At 39.6% G+C, this 21,848-nt stretch overlaps 5 protein-coding genes across 11 annotated transcripts in view; 3 read left to right on the top strand and 2 right to left on the bottom strand.

Moving 5' to 3' along the window:
• The window catches only part of LOC106744553, a 20,864-nt gene extending 20,159 nt beyond the window's left edge, over positions 1 to 705 (bottom strand). For both annotated transcript variants that reach the window (XM_014619441.1, XM_014619442.1), the window contains exon 1: positions 65 to 705. In XM_014619441.1, the coding sequence (XP_014474927.1) occupies positions 65 to 206 (142 nt within the window). In that variant the 5' untranslated portion in view covers positions 207 to 705. The remainder of the gene's footprint in view (positions 1 to 64) is intronic.
• A 1,247-nt stretch (positions 706 to 1,952) lies between these two features.
• Positions 1,953 to 6,712, top strand: LOC106744559. 2 transcript variants are annotated; one of them, XM_014619448.1, is made up of 4 exons: positions 1,953 to 2,161; positions 2,654 to 2,751; positions 2,821 to 4,817; positions 4,878 to 6,712. In XM_014619448.1, exons 3-4 carry the CDS (start codon positions 2,875 to 2,877, stop codon positions 5,527 to 5,529), a joined length of 2,595 nt encoding a protein of 864 aa, XP_014474934.1. In that variant the 5' UTR covers positions 1,953 to 2,161; positions 2,654 to 2,751; positions 2,821 to 2,874; the 3' UTR covers positions 5,530 to 6,712. The 2 variants fall into 2 exon arrangements, with proteins under 2 accessions (XP_014474934.1, XP_014474933.1); XM_014619447.1 differs by having other exon boundaries at positions 2,821 to 6,712.
• A 100-nt stretch (positions 6,713 to 6,812) lies between these two features.
• LOC106744560 (lipase maturation factor 2-like) lies at positions 6,813 to 11,491 on the bottom strand. The gene is made up of 10 exons (XM_014619449.1): positions 11,051 to 11,491; positions 10,256 to 10,439; positions 10,004 to 10,105; positions 9,207 to 9,397; positions 8,913 to 9,091; positions 8,542 to 8,800; positions 8,226 to 8,431; positions 7,864 to 8,104; positions 7,344 to 7,560; positions 6,813 to 7,230 (listed from the first exon to the last, which is right to left on the bottom strand). Exons 1-10 carry the CDS (start codon positions 11,142 to 11,144, stop codon positions 6,951 to 6,953), a joined length of 1,953 nt encoding a protein of 650 aa, XP_014474935.1. The 5' UTR covers positions 11,145 to 11,491; the 3' UTR covers positions 6,813 to 6,950.
• A 465-nt stretch (positions 11,492 to 11,956) lies between these two features.
• LOC106744567 lies at positions 11,957 to 14,556 on the top strand. Its single transcript, XM_014619460.1, has 7 exons — positions 11,957 to 12,356; positions 12,421 to 12,535; positions 13,312 to 13,555; positions 13,633 to 13,734; positions 13,802 to 13,929; positions 14,011 to 14,259; positions 14,349 to 14,556. Exons 1-7 carry the CDS (start codon positions 12,148 to 12,150, stop codon positions 14,475 to 14,477), a joined length of 1,176 nt encoding a protein of 391 aa, XP_014474946.1. The 5' UTR covers positions 11,957 to 12,147; the 3' UTR covers positions 14,478 to 14,556.
• A 2,611-nt stretch (positions 14,557 to 17,167) lies between these two features.
• LOC106744564 lies at positions 17,168 to 21,797 on the top strand. Of its 5 annotated transcripts, none has more exons than XM_014619456.1 (5): positions 17,168 to 17,368; positions 18,321 to 18,394; positions 18,673 to 18,804; positions 18,903 to 19,095; positions 19,238 to 21,797. In XM_014619456.1, exons 2-5 carry the CDS (start codon positions 18,322 to 18,324, stop codon positions 21,150 to 21,152), a joined length of 2,313 nt encoding a protein of 770 aa, XP_014474942.1. In that variant the 5' UTR covers positions 17,168 to 17,368; position 18,321; the 3' UTR covers positions 21,153 to 21,797. The 5 variants fall into 5 exon arrangements, with proteins under 5 accessions (XP_014474942.1, XP_014474940.1, XP_014474941.1 ...); XM_014619454.1 differs by having other exon boundaries at positions 18,263 to 18,394; XM_014619455.1 differs by lacking the exon at positions 17,168 to 17,368 and adding an exon at positions 17,375 to 17,662.
• Positions 21,798 to 21,848: the final 51 nt, after the last annotated feature.

The raw sequence follows: 21,848 nt of genomic DNA, 5'->3' as shown, positions 1-21,848 counted from the left end.
GGGGGGGGGGGGAGAGAGCGAATATCGAGTAACGAGGTGAAGTAAGGCAACGACGCGTACATACCTTCCGCCAGGACCTCCTCAACTGTGACAGTGTGTCGGCCCACTACGAACACTTTCCCCAGGTAACTGCTGGGTTCCTTCGACGTGTTGTCGATCTTCGAGAATAGCTTCTTCATGTTGGCGCGCCTTCCCCTCGTCGTCATCGGCCTCTCTCCCGACCGCGAACCGACTTGACATAAGGCTCCCCGCGCTCCGCTACGCTCCGCTCCGCTCGGGCTAATCCTCGGCAGCTGCGATCACCGCCCCCGGAACGATACGGGATATCAGGAGAGGTGTAGTGTCTCGCGCTTCGTAAGATACGACGCGGTACGGCACGACACGGCACTCGCTCGCTCGCTCGCTCTCTCGCAACTGGACTTCTCCTCCTCCTCCTTCGCCGCCGCCACCACCAACACCTCCTCCTCCTCCTGCTGCTCCTCGTTGTCGTCGTCCTCCTCCGGAGACCTGATCTGGATCTCCGGACGGCGAATACAGTTACGCAGCAGTGGCCGCCGCCGTCCCGACTCCTCGACGACGCGATGCCGCTGACACGAACCGGACGCGCTCAACCGACGGAATTCGCCACGCTCATGTTCGCAGATGTATCTTAGCGTACGTTGCGCGCATACCCCGCACCGCGGTCGGTCGACATATTCAGGCCGTGGCCCGACTGCGCAGTCGCGCCTCCGCAGCGACGAGCAACGGAAACATATGTGCGCGACTTCCGGCCGAATGTCAAAACCCCGTAATCGCGGGGCGCGCGCGGCCTCCGAGGAAAAATCGAGGCGGCGCGTAAAGGCCGAATCACACCGGCTGTTGAAGATTACTTTTCTCTTATTATAGTCTATCGGAGAAAAGCAGCCGTCGATTGAAATTACCTAGCGCCATTCGGGAACTGCTCTATTTCACGATCGTAGATCAACCGGCAATCGGTAGTGTGATTTGGCCTTAAAGCCCGTGTCAAACCAGGTGTTGCAGATGCTATCCCGTGAGGATTATGGATCGAAGATCGGGACTTGACCAATGAGGGACGAAGAGAGCCAACGTCGAGATTAGTTGATTCGTCGGGACTCAATTCGTCAGCCTCGATTGACTGCGATACGCAAGGGGCGAACGTGAATCTTTTCTCTCCACTGTGAATGTCGTGGAAAGTGAGCGTTTTTAAATGCTTTCAAGTTAGAAAGTGTACGTTTCTCACGAGTTCATTCTTGAGAAAAAGGTCCATGATCGGACTCGGTCTGATACGGGCTTAACACTGCAACACCGTGCTACCAGGAGCTCAACTCTCGAAATCATACGACATTGTCGCGTGTGACACAAGCCAAGTAACTAAAATAATACTAGAATAATACTAGAACCAATCGACAATCTAGTATTATTTTAGTAACTTTGTTCACGTTGCATGCGACACGATCTCGCACGCTCCCAAGGATTAATGATTCAGGACAACCAAAATTTTGGGTCGGGACGATCAAAGAACGATTAAGCCTGCGTTGGATTGCGGATTAAGATTGAGACTGAATTGAAATTTAACCAATCACAACGAAATTCACTAATTTGAGTCTAGTTTATTTTACTAACTGATAAAATTTCAATTCAATCTCAGATCGGTATTCATAGTCAGATATTACATTTAAGACCTTCTGAAGTTCATCTTCAGATACTTCGTAGCCAATGAAACAAATCGTACAGCAGCAGAAGATTAACTTAAGGCAATCTCAAGTAAGATCAGACTGTGAACACCTGCTTATGATTGGTGTATCTGCCGATCACATTCGTCATCCAAAAGTCACCGCTCATCTGTTGCGTTCGTTGAACGCAATCAATCTCGTACGTACGCTTCATTACGCTTCAACGTGTGTGTAAATTTCTTAAACTGGCGCAGCCAGTGAAGATAAAAAGAACAGACTAATACTTGGCGATCCGTGTGGAACTTGCTTCATGTACTTTTATTTATTTACATTCAGTTGTACGATACATCGACCTAGACAACGAACACATTTGTATAGAAAGACTCAATTGTGGTTATTCGCAACCTAAGTAGCATGTTACGAACGACGGGATCGACTTATACTCTGTACACTTTCGAACATTGTCTCGGATAATGATAACAATAACGGTAATGATGTAATAATAATGTAAATAAACAATATAGAAGTATTTGCTTGACGACCATGTGCTTTCCAGACAACACAATGTCTAAAATCGAGACGTAAGACGTGTCCAACGTGTTAGAACATGGAATATCTTAAAGGCGTCTTACAGGTATCTTTAGAACGTCTTGCGTTCCGATTTAAGACATTGTGTTGTCTGGGTTAGTTTGTTGGTGAACTACATATATTTATTTTGAATACTTAAATAATAACCAAATCAGATTTATAATCAATATTAACCTATACATATTAATCATCTCATTAAACAATTAAATATATGATATACAAAAACAAATCAAATATCATGATACAAAAGCTACAATCTCGGTACAATCTCGAGGTTACTGAGTATCTTTCATTAATTTACCACAAGGCGAGACAAACATAACAGATTTGTTCAAAAGGACACATCGAGTTGTTCCTGAGGGAGGCTGTGACTTGATATTGTGATTTTGCAGATATCCCAAAGAAAAGATGGAATTTCTATAACTCTGTTTTGATTCAATAATAATTGATACGCGTAATCTTGCTCGAGAAGAAAACCGAAGCGCTACCGGTAAGTATCATGTGTCTTACTCATCAGAGAAGTTAAACAATGTATCATATCATTTGACTTATTTTGCAGTAGCGATCAAAGCGTGTACATAGAAGCGAATTTGATCGGTCAGTCAAATTTACAATGAGTGAGTCCGACGATTCAGATATCTTGGCGGATATAAAGGCCTTGGATGATGCCTTGATGTTGGAGGCCAACGACAAGACTGATGATTTGTGGCACGATTCTCACGACGACAGCAGTTTATCTATGAACGGTGAATCCGAGGATTCACAGAGTGAAAACGAGTACTATATCCAATCGCGTACTGAGTTTATGAATGCCTACGAGGTCAATAAGAAACTGCTGAAAGGCCTGATGATGGCTAAGAAGAAAGTGAGCGTTCTTCTGCAACAATGCGAGGAGAAGCTGGAAGAGTTGAGCGAGGAAATTGAAGCGGGCAAGGACGGGAGGACGTTGAACGAACGTGCGAGATACTCCATAGTCGGCATGCCGTATTTCAAGGATAAACGTGGCTTCCAAGTCCCGAAGAACCCCGACACGAGGTTGAAGGAGGCACGGGGGGAATTGTCTGTGATACATTTAAGAAAGCCGTGTCGCTGGTCCGGTAAGGACAGGACGACGCTTTTAAACGGCATATGCGACGAAGTTTTCCAGTCGTTGTCGATATCGGGCCCTTCTTTCGCGGGGACTGACCGAGCGTCTGATAGAAGGAACAGTTCTCCCGCCGAAACGACGGCCAACAAGGAGCCTGATGAAAGCGGCAACGCCGCGGATAGTTCAGCCGAGAGGACACTCGAGATTCCCATTAATTTCAACGAGATGGTAGGGCCGATAGGCGAGCGGGAGTTTGATTGGATGAAGATAGCCACACAGTATTTCGAGAACAAACATTCGGCGAGCGAGTGCCGGTCCATGTGGAACGTCTACTTGCACCCTGACATCAAGAAGAGCGACTGGACCGCCAGGGAGGATAAAGAACTGCTGAGGCGTGCGAGAGAGTGCAATTATCAAGATTGGAACGGCATCGCGACGAAGCTCGATACGAAGCGCAGCGCGTACCAGTGCTTCATTCGATTCAACACCATCCACAATTTGCCGGTCAGGGGACGCAACTGGAGCAAACTGGAGGACAGTCATCTGCAGCTGGTGATAAATAGACTCCAGATCGGGAACTACATACCCTGGGCCGAGGTGGCGACTTACATGGACAACAGGACGAAGCAGCAGGTTTACACTCGGTGGATGTACAGGAAGGCGCCGCACTTGGCGAAGGGTAGATTCACGTATTTCGAGACGCAGACCCTCCTGAAGGCGGTGAATCGATACGGCACGAACTTCGGCAAGATCTCACGCTGCGTGATGCCGCACCGGACCTCGGTCCAGCTCAACGGCCATTATCACACGATACTGTGCAATAAGAGGAACACGTGGGCGTACGAGGATGACGTGAAACTGATCAAGCTGTACAAGAAGTACCGTAACGATTGGGTCGAGATAGCGAAGAATTTTAGCCACAAAACGAGGACGCAGGTGAGACAGCGGTACAGATCGTTGCAAAGGTTTGTAAACAGGGGTTACAATATCTTCTCTATACCTCGGCCCTATCGGCCGACGTTGCTCAACAGTAGAAACACCGGCGCGTCATCGTCGGCATCAACGTCGTCCAACAGCGTCGAGCCTAACGCGAACACGTCGCGATGCAACATTTCAAGCGGCACGGTTCGAGCAAGACTGTTCGAGAACCTGAATTATCCGCCTACCGCGGCGAGCACCAGCTCGCAAGAGCTTTACGACGCTAAAGAACTCGCGCGTAACGCCAAAGAGTTGCACGACGTGTTGAAACTGCTGGACGCTAATCTCGATATCTCGAATCACTTCTTCGATTACGCGCACCTGAGCAAAAAGGAGAGGCAGCTCTTTACCTCCCTGAAAAAATACACGGACACGCGTGATCGCGTGAGCAGCGACGAGCGCGACAAGATAATCGAGGAATTCAGGTGTCGGATGTTCGGCCCGGAGACGGAAGTTACCCCTCATTTCGTACCGCCGCTTCCATTTAACGGGTACGTCAAGAGGAAGAAGAAATACACGACAAATTCGATAAATTATAATTCCGATTGCAGCGAGAAATTCCTCATAGACGTGCCCGCGGACATGGTAACCCCTTGTAACGTTAATTCCTGCCTCGTCAGCGTCGAGGAAGAGATGCAGTTTCACAAACTCAGCCAGCTCTTAATCGACGATAGTTACGGACGGGATATTAATTCATACGCACCGTTGAAATACAATCCCTCTCTTACTGAGGTAAGAACTCGAGCCTCCTTGAGGCTCAGTCCGGACGCGGGGATAAAAGTGGAGAATTGCGGAACAGCAGCGGCACAATCGTACGAGACGCGGGAAAGCACGAACGCCGAATGTGCGAACGAAAACGACGCAGAGATGGACACGTCGGATGCAATCGCACCGTGCCATGAGACCCTGTTAGGTCTGAAAAACTTGTTTTACTGGAAAATGCTGTTCGAATATGAAAGGAATAAATTTTGCCCGACATCGAGAAATGGCGCGCAACAAGCGAAGAGTCCCGAACATGAAAGGGCGTATCAGATACTGAAGGTGCGTCTGATGCGTTTGTTTAAATTACCCCTGGCTCTGTCACGTGTTATGATAAATGTGTCCAAAGAATTGATATTCCTAACGGAGGAATCGATGATGAAATCGTCTGAGAAACGAGCTAGAAAGAAAAAGACGATATTTGCGAATAGCAGTGTCACGTAGAATTCATGTGGGAAGGTATGATCACAGGACTCTGTGATATAGGGAAATCGTAAATCTCACAGCGCGAAGCTGAAGAGGGATCTTGAGGGAGGACGAATTTGCGAAGTGACGGGTTCATTTTCTTGATCATTGTTCACGCGGCAGGTGTAAAATCTGTGTCTTGCTTAATCTTAAAACGAATGGAAATGTTTTGTTTAAATAACACGTGAGAGTATTTATGTTAATGGCATGTATTTAAAGTGATACAAGTAACACGATATAACTAATTAAAAATTGTTATTTAGGAAGCACGAAAATTCTTTTTTTATTACTCACATTCTCGAGTGTGTTACATTTTCTTTATATCGAAGTAGGCGGTTGTAGGACCGACTTTGTTTAATACAAATATATAGTTTTCTGAAAATAATTCATAATGTATTATGTATAATTGTGATAATTTGAATATTATATTGAAATATATATATATATATATATATATATGTATATAAATGTATATATGTACAAACACACATATGTTACAAACATGTACTTAGAGGGAGTAAATAGAATATATATATTGCAATTACCAAGTTTGTGTTGGAAGGCCGTAAGAATAAAGCAGTTTATTAACGAGAAATTTAGTTTCCTAGTTACTGACTAAATGTAAGAAAACATAGAATATCGACCATTTACGCGAGAAAATATACTTTGTATATTGAAATTCGCGTTTTTTTTTCTCTCTCTCTCTCTCTCTTTCCCTCATTTACTTTTTATTATAAATAAATACACTCTCTACCTTTCACTTCGATATAAATTTTTTATATTAACTGAAAATAGCAAAACTAACCATATTAAATAACGCAACAGTGACGTTTATGAAATGAGAGTTATGATAATTTTAAGATGATGAATCCTACAAATAATATACACGCCCTCTGCAATCACTGTTATAAAAGCTTATAATGCAGATAATCTTACTAATATAAAGAAGACGCAATAAAATGCATTCGGAAAATGTCGCTCATTGGAAGATGAGCGATACAGTCACGTTCGTTTCACTGAATTCATCATTTAATGATTTTTTTTTATACAAAACAACGCATATCGCTTCCTTATCTGTCTGAATTCAGACCGACTTCAATGGAGACTTACTGCATGCATAATGCATTATCATACGTGTTTCATTATTATATATCCATAATGGTTAATATTGTCTGATAGAGACCTATTAGATGAGAAGAATAAATGCAGACATACATGTTACATAAAAAAAAAAGGGGGGGAAAAAAACGAAAATATCTGCGTATTTCTAAGTTGCAACGTGATGCAATTCTTAATTGGTATACGTGTGTATGTTTACGGCTTGTAATTCTATCTTATTAACACTCAATATCTTTTAGTTATATAACTCGCAAGTTTTCGTAACGATTATTGCTCAGTGTTTACTTCCTTCTTGACATTGAATTGCTGTAACCCGTCACGATTATGACTGACCCCGCCGTGAGAATACTCCACAGGAGTAAACACGCTTCCACTTTACCGGCCAAAGATCTCAAGTTGTCCAGGATCAATTTGAGCGGCTCGTTTGTGATCTTGGAACTCGGCTTCTCTTGAAGAATCTTCATCTTCTTCAGGTACTCGATGAGCGGCGGGTGATCCCGGCTGAATATCGGGAAATATTCTCCCAATTTTTCCCTGGTCCACCAAGCATGAGTATTCGATCTGCGTGTGTGTGTGTGTGTGATAACAACGTTACGAATACTGTTTTCATTTGCAATCAGTGTACGAGAAGAACATACAGAGCATTCATCTACTCTGCGAAAAATCGCACTTACGTTTGGCTCCACGGTGTGTAATGATAATAATAGAGACTGGCCTTGATATATTTCGGCGGTCTGTCTCGGAACGGATTTTCGACAGTGTTCATCAACGCTAGCACCTCAGGTTGCCCAGTCAATAGGCGATAAGCTAACGGCATTAACCAGGGATTCTGATGGTATGTACCTAGAGCGGCGAACCACATTTGCCAATCGAGGCGAGGTTGATGAGGTGCTGCAAAAAGACGAATGCTTTCAATGTCAAACATTTTTATCTCTTTCGCAGCGTCAACTTATAAGTGCAGTTTAAACGGTGCTTTGTGCATTAAAATTCGATAAGAAATGTACGTGTATACAGGGTGTTCCAGGTCAACATGGAACTCGAAATTTTGTGTTTGCGAAACGGTAGAAGACCTTTTCTTCATCTCGATCCATTCTACGTCCTCACTAAGTTTGTCCATGTTGATCTGGGACACCCAGTATATTGGTAGAACTCGTTCTCATCGTATACTTATTGCTGTATCTAAAATTCCCTCACCAACGAACGGTAATGAATTGTTAACGTTTCCCGGTTTATACAAGAACTCGTATTCCTTCCACGGTCCATCGATACTGTCGCTACCTTCTATTATAACTTCCGGTCTACCTCCGACTCCGGTCATACGGCGGAACAGGCCGTAACTGTTCACCAGATGAAGATGATCCACCTTTGCGTGAGCTTGTTTCAGCTGAGTGGGTATCGTCGAGTTGTGCGACGAGTGTAAAGTTGAATACGGTACCTGCAAGCATTCGTCCCGCCTTTCACACGTGAGTCACGCATGCGTTCTATCGTGGTATTTCCAGCGATTACAAGCGGAATGATGTAACGTTCACGCGTGATGGAATTGTTTGCGTACTTACAAGACTTATAGAAAAGATCGACCATACAGCTATAACGTAGAAAATTGTAACTACGGTCGACATCATTTTGTTGTATATCCCTCTCACAGATGATATTGAGTTAACTATCGCTTCCAGCGTCGTAGCTCCGAGAGATATTATGCCGATATATATAGAAACGGGTATCGCACGAGACAGAACGTAATCAAATTGTTCCTGAGTAAATGCTGTTAAAAAAAAGGGGGGGGGGAGGGAGAGAGAAAACAATGGTAAACTTACTTAGCGGAGACTACGCCAGATCGTTACCGATTGTTGCCGATAAGATATTAATAAATACCAATACTCGATTGAATGGTCCAGTTGTCGGCGATCTTAAGATTATAGTAAATGTACGTTCCGTACATTAGCGCTCCGTAAATCAACACGGCCAGCACCGTGGACTCTGTGCTGAAATTACTTATGATGCGAGACCCGTCGCTCCGTGACCGTCGTTTGTAAAAGAACTGGTCGTCCAGCAGGGATATGCATAAGCAGATGGTTAGGAAATTGAAGAAATTGTAGTTTCCGGTGAGGATGATGCAGAATTGTAAGAACACCTGGAACACGACAGCGTTGTCAAGTTGTTACGCGTCATGACTGAAGTGTGACCCGACCGATGATCGACGTGTCCATGGGAGGACGTCTCGTCTCTCCGCAGATCACACATACCTGAGTATAAAGTGCCACTCGCTTCACTTTTTTGTCGGGGAAGAAGAATAAGAACGGTACGGCGAGCTCTATGACGTTTGTGAAGACGGTAGACAAACGGAGGAACCAGATCGGCAGATGATGAGCATACCAGGCCACGGGAGTAGGTATGCACTGAGACTCGAAATGAACATACAGAGCTGCAAAACACGGGGCGCATCGCGATTAACGCGTTTGTACGCAGATCATTCATCACTCGCCACGAAATGCTCCGTGAAAATCATTAGTATATATATATATATATTTTTTTTTTACCATCCAACTTCCACCATGTTGCACATCCCGAAGTAAGCTTCACCACTCCGCTAGAAAACATGAGACGGAAGAGCAACCAGCGCACAGTCCAGAAGGTCACGGCGTCGTTCGGTGTGTTCGATTTCCAGCGCGGATACCACAACGGTGCCGCGAGTATGCACAGAAATCCCGCCTCCAGCAGCAGAACATCCCTGCAAGCGGAGCATGTAAAGTGAAATTAGTGAAACTGATCGAATTATTCACAATCAAATGAGCAAATTGTTATAACAGTAATACGAAATATGTTCTATTTATATTTCACATGTATCACTTCAATAAATATTTATATACTATTTTTGTGAGTTCAATAAATATTTATATACTATTTTTGTGAGTTAAATGATAAGGGATGATATGAAATGTTCTTATATGTTTCTTATCTCACTATTGATTATTTTACATGTGATTTCATTTGATATTTTACAGAGATTCTGTATTGCATAAAGTTGAATTAAATTCTGTAAAAGACTGGAGCAGTTTACAGTATTCTTTCAATTGGAATTGATACCATCCTTGTCGCTGAAAGATAACTGTCAGCGATGTTCAGTTGAGTTTACGCATGTATATGCTTAAACTTATAAAAGTTTATACATAAAGTATCATAAATGAGTCAACAATAATCCAACAGCAATCACGTATCTTGGACAAATATTTGAGATATCAGGATCAACATATTTTACAGACATTCAGTGTGAGTATAAAATGTGCGAGTACAAATTATATTGCAAATAAAAGATGATGGCTGTGAAGTGACTCACCATTGAAACCACATGAACGTTTGTCCAATCTGGTACAAGGAGTAATACAGAGACCATAATCCTGCAAACACTGGCATAATGCAGAATTTTTGCGAGACAAATCTGCAAGCAAATTTAACTTTGAACGTTAACCATTTTTGCTGTTATTATAACAGTAAGATTCGCAAACTTTTATTATTATATTGTGAATGTTTTAGCAGTAAAAGAATTCTTTCAATCTGACTAATTTTATAAATTATAAATATAGCATACCCTGCAAAGGAGAAAACAACTCCAAGAAGAGACAATACATCTAACATATATTCCACATTTAAGCCTAGATAAGGCGCAAACCATAACAATGTCGGCTTTTGCTTCAGCTTATTGAATAATGTTGCACGCTTCTTGAAATCCACCTGTGTTTTGGCCGGTAAGATTCCATTGTCACCGTACAATCCTATTTTTATAAAAATACACATCTTTTTAATTTACACTGATATTTCAAACTAAATAATAAGAGGGTCTTATAGAAATAATTGCAATATTCCATTCATATAATATCTCTACAATAACGTTACAAAAATTCTGTGAATACTTTTCTGGTGACAACTGGCGCACTCGTAATAAATAATTTCAATATAGTAACGATATATATACGATAGTACGATATAGTAGCGATATAATAACTTATGTATGAAGATGTGTGTTTCCTTTTCTACCAAATATAAACTCATAATCTGGACATTTGTCCAAATTACGCTGTGCATGTAAACATGATTGAACACCGGTGTATAACGAACGGTGTATAACGAACGAGAGATTTTCTACGTGACGTTTCCACAGTACATTTCACGTTATACATAATAATAATTATACATGACTGTCACCAATAAACGTTGATTATTTTTTTTTCTACGTGATAAGTATCGAACATCCTTTAAATTAACATATCTCGCGAGTAAAGCCGAGAAGAGAGAGGAAACCCTCAAAATTGCGGCGACGACCACTAAACGGAAGGAAACGAGAATAGTCTTAGTTAGCCTTTCGTCGACTAACCCGTATACCTACCCGGAATCTGTATATAAAAGCTGAGGAAGGCGAATAGGTATATGATGCAAATTCCGCGCAGAAACAAGTTGCGAGTGTAACGCACTTGTACCATAATTGCGCCTAGTGCAGCCCCGATTTATGTTAGAAAGCTCGCGTTCAATCGCGAAAATGCGCGACTACGCCGCCGGCAACACATACACATACACACACACACACACAATGGCGTGCGTCTTCAACTCTAGCGGTATCACGACGATCCTCACTCGAGCGAGACGCGTATATAACGAGACGGTGCAGAAATGGCAGGTGAAAACCGCCGAACCACCGCCGAACCACCTAACGCAGAATTCACACGTGGCGAATTTAATCACTACCGCGCTACACCGCAGTCGCTTTTCAGCAAGAGATGCAAGTCAGCACGAGTCTAGTTGTATCAGTTGCTTTTCAGCAAAAAACAGGTCGACACAAGTCTCGTTCGTATCATCTCATCCATTCTTATTTATTTCGTTATCCTTTTTTTCACTAATGCCTGTTTTTATCATCAGAAAAATCATTAAAAATCTAATCGACGATTAACTCAAAGGAATTGACTTTGAACCCCATTGGCCAATAGCTGAATCGATCAATACGATTGGTCTATTTCGTTGAGTTAATCGTCGGTTAAATTTAAATCATGATGTTAGAAACGAGCACAAGGTCCACTTGCATCAATTCCGGTTAACCTAACCGACCGATTAACTCAACAGAATTGACCGATCGTACTGTCCAATTAGCTAATTCCTATTGTTCGCAGGGCCCAATTTATTGGCACCTGTTCAGCAATGCAGCTAAAAAGAACAGACCACGTTTGTCTAATCTGCCGCCACTGTGGTGAGAATGTATGGCCGTGCACGTTTCAATGAGGTCTGTTCGTGTTGCTTGCACTTTTGACACTTTTACACCTAACGTCCATTGCACATTAGCCACTCTATGTGCAACGGGCATAGAATATAAAAGTATAAAAGTGCAAGCAACGTGAATAAACAAACCTATGGTTAGAATTTAACAATTTGTCGTCATCTTATAGCCATCTATAGCAAAATTTTGCATCCCTGGTGCGAATAAAGGTTAACGCCATGGTTGAACCCGGTACATCCACATCAGAGTCTTCAGACAGCGGAATACTGAAGAATATTAAAATGGAACCTGGTCTGCCAGCCTCAACGCAAAGATTAACATCTTACCGTTTGCCACGAGATCTAACATTAGGCGGAAATGTTAAGATTGAGAAGCCGAAGAGGATTTACATGCCTAACCTCAATGCTCAGCGGAACAAGAGGAAGGAGTGAGTTTATCGTTCAATTAATATAATATTCTTGCAACATACTACATTACATTTTCAATTTCAGTGAACCGGTAACATCTAAAGTTGAGCCCACAAAGTCGAGAGACAGTGGACCCAGAGATCGTGGAAGAGGACAAAACAGAGGAGACAGAGCACGTGGTAGAGGAAATGTAATACAAGTAAGTCTGATGAGCAGAACCACAGAAAAAAAGAAGAAATATTAGAAAGAAAGATGTTATTGTGTTTTCTTGTCATCTATCTTATATAAATATATGTTGATGGATAGAAAATAGCGACTACAGATGTTGGATATTATAAACACTATAATTTGTTTTCTATTCTTGCCTGGGTTGGTTGCTGCTAGTTCGTGCTATTTTCCTTTTCCTTTCTTTTTTGAGACATGGTGGTAAAGAGGAAAAAAGGAAACTAGTGCAAACTAGTACAGGAATAGAAGATAGATCCTATATTGCTATTATTAGAAAAGTAAGCATTACTTGTGACAGTTTTTTTCTTGGTTCTGAATAAAGATAAATATGAGTGTTTTGAACAACTCTTGACAACATCATTCAAAATTCTGAATAGAAAATAAGAAATTCTTAACACAGTGAGTGCTGTGTTTTTCACATAAATTTCCATTAATTTTCATTATTGAATAACATGCGCTATATGGCTTAAACAGAAACTCTAATTTTGAGCATCAATAGCGACGTAGCATTTAATGTATTAAGAAAAAATAACCTTGACCTTGATGATACAACCCAACTGTCGATACTAACAAAACAAACCACTTTATCTGTCCCCACATATTTTAGACAAACTGTATGTGTGAAACAGACATAAGCTAATCCTAGAAAAAAAATGATAAACATGACTTTCAAGCCTTGCTAATATAACTAAATTATTTCTTCTACTTTGTAGCATAAATCATATATCATATCTTTTTTTTTACTTTTAGTCTGTGGGTGTGTGGTCGGAAGGTGTAAATGTACCTTTAGCTAATAGAAGGTCGGGTAGTTCAGGAAGTCGTATCGCAAGTGCCAGAAAGTTCCTGGACAGACCAAAGATGGACTTAAATAAAGTTGTTAATAAAGTAGAAGAAGAAAAATTGAGAAATCTTTATCTGGGAGACGATTCTGGCGATAATAATATAGATCCTGATGTAAAAATTGATTATATAATGCTGCCTATGAAGGAAGACCGTAAGTTTTCCATTATTACAATTTACTAATATGTGCTTTCATTTGTGTACACATGTTAATCCTGCGCTTTTGTTTAGATGTTAGAAAATCGTATAAAGAGGAGGTTAAAACAGAAATCGACTCACTTGCTGCCGAAAGTGAGATTGATAGGAAACCAATCATTTCGGAAAATGGTGAAGGTAAATCTAAATTTCTATTTCATTTAATTTTACAACACTTGTATATCTCATCCGTCTTCTTTTACAGTGAAAAACGTGAAGAAAGAACAGAAAGTAAAGACGGAGATGTTGACAGAGAAGGAAGAATTGGAAGATTCAAATAAGCGAGTCCAGGAAATAATTGAGAACCAATCCAATTCTTACATACTTATGCAAGTGTGTACATATATTTTATGTTTCATTATGACTATAAGTGTGCCACTTCCTTTAAAGTTTACTTCATTTAACTGATTACAGTTTCCACCAGGCTTGCCAGGCCTGATATCTAACGATGACAAGGATGAGCCGGAGGAATCAAACCGACCAAATGACTCCAGGTTAACCACTAGCACAAATGATAAAAAGAAAGTCTGCAACACCCTGGGTGATGTAAAAAGTAGCGGTCTCATAGGTAAACTCCAAATTTTGAAGTCTGGTAAAGTGAGGTTACAGATTGGTAAAAACTATTTCTTGGTCTTCGACGGTACACACTATACGTCCCTTCAGGTAAAAAAATTATGCTTCAATAATTAGCCTTTATTCATGAGATACTGTGTTATTGCGATTTTCATTAATCGACCGTCATCTTTCTTTAGCACGTTTTAGCTGCAGATCTGGACACGATGTCATTAACTGGCGAATTTGTCAATCTTGGTCCAGTAAAAGACAGCCTATCATGTGCAATACATGTTGATTATATGCTAGGCAATGTTGACATCAGTTAAACTCGAGAAACGTTCTATGTAATGACGTCATTAAGCTTCGTTTATAAAAAAAATGCTTGCAACATTACCATAACCATAGGTAAATATAGGTGAAAAAAATGATAGACGTACATAACATATAATAAAAGTATTTTAATAAAGAAGAATAATTCTTAATGTTTTAGAAAGAAAAGTGAAGGTCCCTTTCAATCTGTCACTTATTGCTATTTTTTTTTACATGGAAGTAAGAAAAGTTGCCTGATGCTGTTGAGTTGTATCAGACATTTTGATTCGTCGATAAAAATAATAGATGTATGAGAGTAGTTTGAAAAGTTTTGAGCTTAACATTAAAAACAAGTATTTTTCTAGTCAAATGCAATTTCATCTTTCAACATAGTCTCCTTTTAAGTCGATACACGTTTTCCAGCGATGCTCTAACCTCTTTAACCCTTCCAAATAGTAACTGGCGTCTTGTTTTGCAAAATAGGCGTTTACGGATGCGATGACCTTCCTTTTCGACGAAAATCTCTGTCCTCTGAGCCAAAGTCTGAGCTTAGCAAACAAGAAAAAATCGCTGGGGGCTAGATCCGGTGAATACGGTGGGTGGTCAACCAATTCGAACTGCAGTTCATGAATTTTGGCTATGACGGCCGCCGAAGTGTGAACAGGTGCGTTGTCTTGATGGAACAGCACTTTCTTCTCCTTCAAATGCGGCCGTTTTTTTGCAATTTCTGCCTTCAGCTTGTCAAGTAATGATGTGTAGTATGCCACTGTTACTGTCTTATTTTTTTCAAGATAGTCGATGAATACTATTCCATGACTATCCCAAAAAATAGTCGCCATCACCTTCCTGTCTGATGAAACCGTTTTCGCCTTCGAAGCAAGTTTATCCCTCGCAGTCCACTGTTTTGACTGTTCTTTCATCTCAGGAACACAATAGTCGATCAAAATTTCATCAACAGTTATGAAACGACTCCAAAAATCCGATTCGTTTCGCTTAAACTGCTCTAACAGGGCCTTGGAAATGTTCATTCGAATGCGTTTTTGGTCTAAAGTAAGCAAACGTGGCATCCAACACGAGGATAGCTTACACATGTCCAATTCTTCAGTCAATATACGACTAATGCGTTCTTTCGATATGTCCACAGCATTTGCTATCTCTCTGAGATTGATTCGATGATTGTCCAGTATCATTTGGCGAACTTTATTGATGTTATCAATGGTGGTCACAGTTTTTGGCCGACCCGAACGCTTATTATCAGCCAAGCTGGTATGACCACGTTTAAATTTAACCGTCCATCTTTTCACGGTGATAAATGATGGGGCAGAATCCTTGTAAACAGCATCCAACTTGGCTTTAATTTCCGCGGGCGTATCGCCTTCCAAACATAAGAATTTAATGACCGCACGATATTCGACTTTTTCCATTTTTACAAAAACACCGACATCGACCGACACGAACGACTGCTGAACAACAACTGAGCGTCCAAAATGGCTGAAATGTTTACAGGTCATCGTTCAAATCATGTGATTGTAGTACCAGAATGGTTTTGACGAGTAACGCCATCTTCGTGTCGAGGCTCAAAACTTTTCAGACTATTCTCGTATAAGTACTATAAAATATCATAGTAATACTTAATTAGATATAAATCATTATTTATTAGATATAATTAGATATAAATATCATTATTAGTAATACTTAATTAGATATAAATTAATTAGATATAAAATAAATTACAAAAATGTTGGAAATTAATCGATTATTCTCGACTGTTTTAAGGAGATCGCTGGAGCGACAGATCGAACTTCGACGAGAAAGCATCCTCAACTAAGCGGAACTAAAAGTATCGATAAATTCTGGACGTTTTAAATGTGACCAAATGGGATTAAACGTGTTTAATGAGCGTAAAACATATTTAAATGAGCATGCGAGAGGATATGTAGAAATGTGTGGGAAAGTGTGATGGAACAAATGAATAATACAGGAGAGAAAAAGAGAGAATTATATACTGCTAATGCTTTTCTTACCATCCTGCATTTACATTAAGCGCGTGCAAATGTATAAAACCCATTCGACTACTATACTTTTTTATTAGACCACTCTTAGTTTTATTAATATACCATTGTTCCTTATGTTAGTCTAAAATACAGGATACAGTAGTTTTGTACATACGAACTGTACAATTTTTATATTGAGCGAATATTTCCACGACTTGACAGTCGTACTCACGTAACAATACGATATTGTATATTTAAAAAATTTTTTCCCATTCGTAGGGCCTACTTATGTAGGTCGCAAACCATTACTTTATACCGAAATCGTGAGAAATTGACGAGTCGCAATCGATTATTCTTTTATAATTCGACTGTGATTGGTCAATATTTAACTTGTAACTCGTGCTTCCGACATAAGTTAACGGCTTACGATCTGCATAAATGTGTGGCGGCCGAACCTCGCCCGCCGTCACCGGCGGCGCCACCGCCTTGAGCGGCCTCACGTATGAGGAAGCAAGTTCTGCAGCCGCGCCCGGTCTTCTGACCGGCTCCAGCGCCACCCGGCTTTTCCGGCGTGTCGTACGCACCGCCGGAACCACGAGGTGTTACGCGACCCCGCCGGCCAATCACGTGTTCTGTAGCGCGATCGTGTTTTGTTTCGAAGCGTCCCGGCGGTCGTGTCAGGACCCCGGCTCGCTCTCTACCCTCTCGGACTCTGAACAGTACGGATGTGCTCGCGAGTGTTCCTCGGTGTTCACCCTTGTGCGTTCCGCCTCTCGCGATTCCGCAACAGCTGAGTGCGAGTGACCCCTGCGCCACGCGTCGTCCTCGCGACACCTTGAACGGCCTGTGTCTCGTATCTCTCCCCGCGTGAGAGAACGAGCCGGCTCCGCGTCCCAGCGAGCCGAGCTCTCACTGTAAATAGCGTTCCGATTTCTGCGTCCCGCGCTGCGGCCATTTTGTTCTACGCCGCGTTCCTTAGTTTTTAGCACATCCTTTACCTTTGTTACGTTTGCGAGTTTGTATTTAGCCAGAAAATACAGCCGCATGTGAGCAGTCATAAGGACTCCGCTTTATTAGCGCACACCCACAGGGCTACCCGTACTCGAGACCTTCCTCTCCTTTCCTTCTGCACGCGCGGTGGCCACAGGCTATCCCCGCTCCCCACAAATGGGTCTTTAGTTTCCGTTAACCATTCATGCACTTTGCAAGTATGTATACTTTATGTGTGTAAAAGGATTTGAAATTTTACGAAGCCATTTCGGAGAATGGTGGAACCTGTGATTTTATAGAGTTTTCGTTTTGTTGACTCGACCCGACTCGGGCAGCATTTCAGTATTCTCTACAGTATTGTAAACTATAATATATGTAACATGAGCTATAGATTGCATTATTGCAAAGATTATCGGAACGCTGTCCGAGTTTGGTCGAGCCACCAAACCGGAAACGCCATTAGTAGTCACCGGTCACTCCAATGTTTTCTTCGTTCAGTGAACACAACGTTTGTACAACCGTTGAGTAACAATTATTAACTTGAGTGAAAATGATCAATTAGAGCAGGATTGAACCCGAGTTTAGTGAAATTTAGTGAACTCTGCTCTAATTGGCTAAATTCAATTCAATCTCCAATATGCAGTCTGATACGTGTAGCTTTAACCTAACCTAATCCAGTTTTCCCGCGACACTTGTGCACACCTGTCGAAAATTAGTCGAGTAAGGTTAACCCCTGATGTGAATTAGTAACGCCTAAGGAAGTTTTAATTGTAAATTTCAATCGTATTTAATTACTATTTATAATAATTTACAACAAGGACGAAATTAAAATTATACAGTTACTAAAAGTTTATTAGATAACTGAAAGTTATATAGGATGTCCATGCTTGCGGAATCTCGGCGAAAGAAGAAATGGTCTGTCGACCCGCAAGGGAAGCGATGGAGCAAAGGTTAATATTTGAAAATATTTGAGATTTCTCACAGAATATAGAAGTTCGGGAATTTCTTCTCACCTTAGTTACGAGTACATACAATTATATGTAATTATAAAATACGATTTTCGTAAGAGAGATATATCTAAATAATTTTACGAAAGTTAACATTTAGTTTCTTCCACAAGAGAGAATAATGACTTTAATTTTATATTTGAATTATAAACATAAAATTGTTCACACATTTTTATTCTTATATATTAACGTATATATATATATATTAACATTGGCTATAGACAATGACAAAATTGGCCAGAAAATGTTGGAGAAAATGGGCTGGACCAGTGGAAAGGGATTAGGTGTTAACGAGCAAGGTATTACAGAACATATAAGGGTAAACAAGAGGACTTTTCAGGGTGAAAAAATTGGTAATAAAAACATTTAATATTTTTTATAAAAGCATTTCTACAGGATATATACCAGTAACTAGCAGCATGATGCTTAATCATATGTTCTTTCTTTGAAGGTATAGGATATGACAAAGATTTATATATGAAGGATATATGCGAACATCAGAACAAATTTGACAAATTATTGCAACAACTTGCAAAGCATCATCAAGAAGAGGATGAAACTGTTGAGGAATCGGCAAGTAACAAAGAAGACCTAAATAGGAAATCATTGGAACTAATGTCTAAACAGAGTCGTGCTCGATTGCAGTAAGTACATGTATATGATGTTCATACTAATGATTGTCTCTTTTATGCAACAGTATTATAAATTGCATGAGAATTTATATTAATATGTGAATATTTATAATAATTACAATATTATATACTTATGTGAATATGAACATTCCAGCTATCAAAAGTTTATACGTGGCAAAGATACAAGTAAATATAGCCCAAGAGATCTGGTAAGCATTTTTGGTAAAAAAGAATTAACCAGTAAAATTGGAGTCAATGTGGAAGAAGATGCCAATATTTATGAAAATGAAGCTATCGGCACCAAAGATAATTGGGGCGGTGTTGTCACTATAAACAGTGGCAACATGGCAGATTACTTTAAACAAAAACTACCGAATCATAAGGAAAATTTATTAAATAACACTATCAATAATCAAGCAGCTGATTCTGAAAGTGAGACCGAGCAGTGTGTCGGTTTTGGATTTATACCAAAAACTGACAATACATTGTCCACCAATGGGATACCAAAGAATTTTGATGAAAAGAGCAATTATGCTTTTGATAATCCTTGTTTGAGATTGAATAGTCCTACGGGAACTACGCTTAATGCCGAGGATTCTTCCAAAAAATCGAGAAAAAAAAGGAAAAAGGGATTTGTTCCGGAAAGTGCTAACTTATATATCGACGAAACGAACGAAGTTAATGTCGAAAGGAAATTAAAAATCAGAATTACTGATGGAGATTGTAAAGATGGATTCACGAATCTAGCTCTCAATTTAGACACAAAGTCTGATGAAGATTGCAATGGTAAGGAATTTGAAGTATCAAGGGCACAGTTTGGTTTAGAAAACTGTGCCCTGGATTTGACGGATGAAAAAAACAATAAGAAACGTGTAACATTTAACGATCATGTAGAGTACAGCATAGATGCCACAAAGAAAGGGAAATCTACGCTAGATAAGTTTGAAGTTGAAAATAAAAAGCACAAGAAGAAACGGAAACGGGAGAATGTTACCACTTTGTCGAACGGATTTGTGAATGAGGCATTAGATGTAGAAGTATCCGCAGAAATTAATGATAATGAATTGAATGAACATAAAAATACAAAGATTAAAAAGAGAAAGATATGTAAGACGTCCAGTCTAGAGACAATACAAGAATTACCTGAACGAGAAAAGGAAATATCTGAAATAAACTTGGAAGATGTTACTTTGGATACTAGTGTTGTTGAAAATAAGGAAATAGATACTGCGGTGAAGAAAAAGAAGAAAAAAAAAAGTAAAGAAATCTTATTTATGGATAATAATATCATTGGTGTCGTGAACGAAGAAGCAGATATAATTGAAAAGGTAATTAAAAACAAAAAACATAAGCTAGATAGCAAAAAAAGAGAGGTAGTAAGTTATGAAATACATAGTAATAAGGAAGACAAAGAAGAATGCGAAGTCACATCAAATGAGATATTAGAGAAATTAAACACAGATCAACAACAAATTAATAACCATATGGTCAAGATTAAGAAGAGAAAAAATAGGAAAGAACAAGTACTTGTAGAAGATTCAGCAAAAATTAAAACTTCACCGGTTGTTATGACTATAACAGAAGATAGTGTGCCATTAGAGACAGAAAATACTGTACGGAAGAAAAAGAAGAAACGCAATAAAGACAATTGTTTAGAAAGTGAGATTAAGACGTGCGATGTGGAAAAGGAAATTTCTGATAAGGAAAATACGGTCGAGGAGCGAGAATCGACTATCAAGTTATCAAAGAAAGATAAGAAACGTAAACGATCAATAAATGAATTAGATAATGAAAATTCCACCTATCCTAGCACAGAAATGACTGATGCTAATGTTATTAATAATCAGGAAAATATCGACGATGCTGAATTTATCGATACATCTTCGAGAAGGAGAAAGAGACAAGTGATTGATTTTACAAATAGTATAATTCACAGTCCGTGGAATAAGAAAGGAAGAATGACTAAGAAGATATTGAAGAGATTTTTCTACGGGAATTTAATAGCAGATTTTCCTGGTTCTAATATTCAAGAAATTGAAGGATACGGTGTAGATGCTAGTAGTAATTAAATTTGTTTCATTTTTATAATAATCATGCAACGTAGGTAGTAATTTACTTCCTGATATAGATCTTGTATGTAACAGTGTTCATCATATAAATGTGTGTGTACATATTTCATCTCATAAAAAAAGCATAAGATATTGCATTTTAATATATATATTTATGGAACAAATTTTGTGCTGTTTTAACATAACTGTTATTTTATAGTTAGATTTTTACTCGTGTAAAAATGACGAATGAATGCTGTTGCATTCTATATACATATATAATATACATAGTGAAAAAATAACTTATTAATGACTAGATGAAGACGAATAGTTTACATTTAGAGAAAATATTTGAAGTGAAGACCATTGCTAACAATGTTGTGGTTTTGTAAATAAATTTTAGTGTAGATACATTTTTTCTTATCTCATGTTTCAAAGATATTTAAGATGATAATAATTGCCTCACCATATATATGGGTTTATATTAAAAATAAAACTATTTTAAAATGTAACATATTTAAGATGTAATACATATACCAAGAGTATATTTAACGTGATTAATTATATGGTACATTCCTTGAAATGGTTTTTATTTCATAGCTATATCCTTTTTATTAATAATATGATTTAAAAAATTATTTTTCATAAATATTAAAATTTTTATGTAGCAGTAAGATCATAATTTTATTTTTTATTTAAAATCTACAAGAATACGCC

The sequence above is a fragment of the Dinoponera quadriceps genome, unplaced genomic scaffold, assembly GCF_001313825.1.
Source record: "Dinoponera quadriceps isolate SergipeBrazil2010 unplaced genomic scaffold, ASM131382v1 scaffold1339, whole genome shotgun sequence".
NCBI classification, from domain to species: Eukaryota; Metazoa; Arthropoda; class Insecta; order Hymenoptera; family Formicidae; genus Dinoponera; species Dinoponera quadriceps.
This window is presented reverse-complemented; position numbering and strand designations above follow the sequence as displayed.

What these genes read in the sequence shown, in the direction of transcription:
- LOC106744567 (XM_014619460.1), top strand. Translation starts at nt 12,148, where the DNA reads ATGGTTGAACCCGGTACATCCACATCAGAGTCTTCAGACAGCGGAATA. An exon ending in ATTCTTACATACTTATGCAA is followed by an intron (nt 13,930 to 14,010) that starts GTGTGTACATAT and finishes AACTGATTACAG; the next exon opens with TTTCCACCAGGCTTGCCAGG. An exon ending in CACACTATACGTCCCTTCAG is followed by an intron (nt 14,260 to 14,348) that starts GTAAAAAAATTA and finishes ATCTTTCTTTAG; the next exon opens with CACGTTTTAGCTGCAGATCT.
- LOC106744564 (XM_014619452.1), top strand. Translation starts at nt 17,825, where the DNA reads ATGAGCTATAGATTGCATTATTGCAAAGATTATCGGAACGCTGTCCGA. An exon ending in AGGGAAGCGATGGAGCAAAG is followed by an intron (nt 18,395 to 18,672) that starts GTTAATATTTGA and finishes CATTGGCTATAG; the next exon opens with ACAATGACAAAATTGGCCAG. An exon ending in CAGAGTCGTGCTCGATTGCA is followed by an intron (nt 19,096 to 19,237) that starts GTAAGTACATGT and finishes TGAACATTCCAG; the next exon opens with CTATCAAAAGTTTATACGTG.
- LOC106744559 (XM_014619447.1), top strand. Translation starts at nt 2,875, where the DNA reads ATGAGTGAGTCCGACGATTCAGATATCTTGGCGGATATAAAGGCCTTG.
- LOC106744560 (XM_014619449.1), bottom strand. Translation starts at nt 11,144, where the DNA reads ATGGTACAAGTGCGTTACACTCGCAACTTGTTTCTGCGCGGAATTTGC. An exon ending in CTTTTATATACAGATTCCGG is followed by an intron (nt 10,440 to 11,050) that starts GTAGGTATACGG and finishes TTATAAAAATAG; the next exon opens with GATTGTACGGTGACAATGGA. An exon ending in TACACACCGTGGAGCCAAAC is followed by an intron (nt 7,231 to 7,343) that starts GTAAGTGCGATT and finishes ACACACACGCAG; the next exon opens with ATCGAATACTCATGCTTGGT.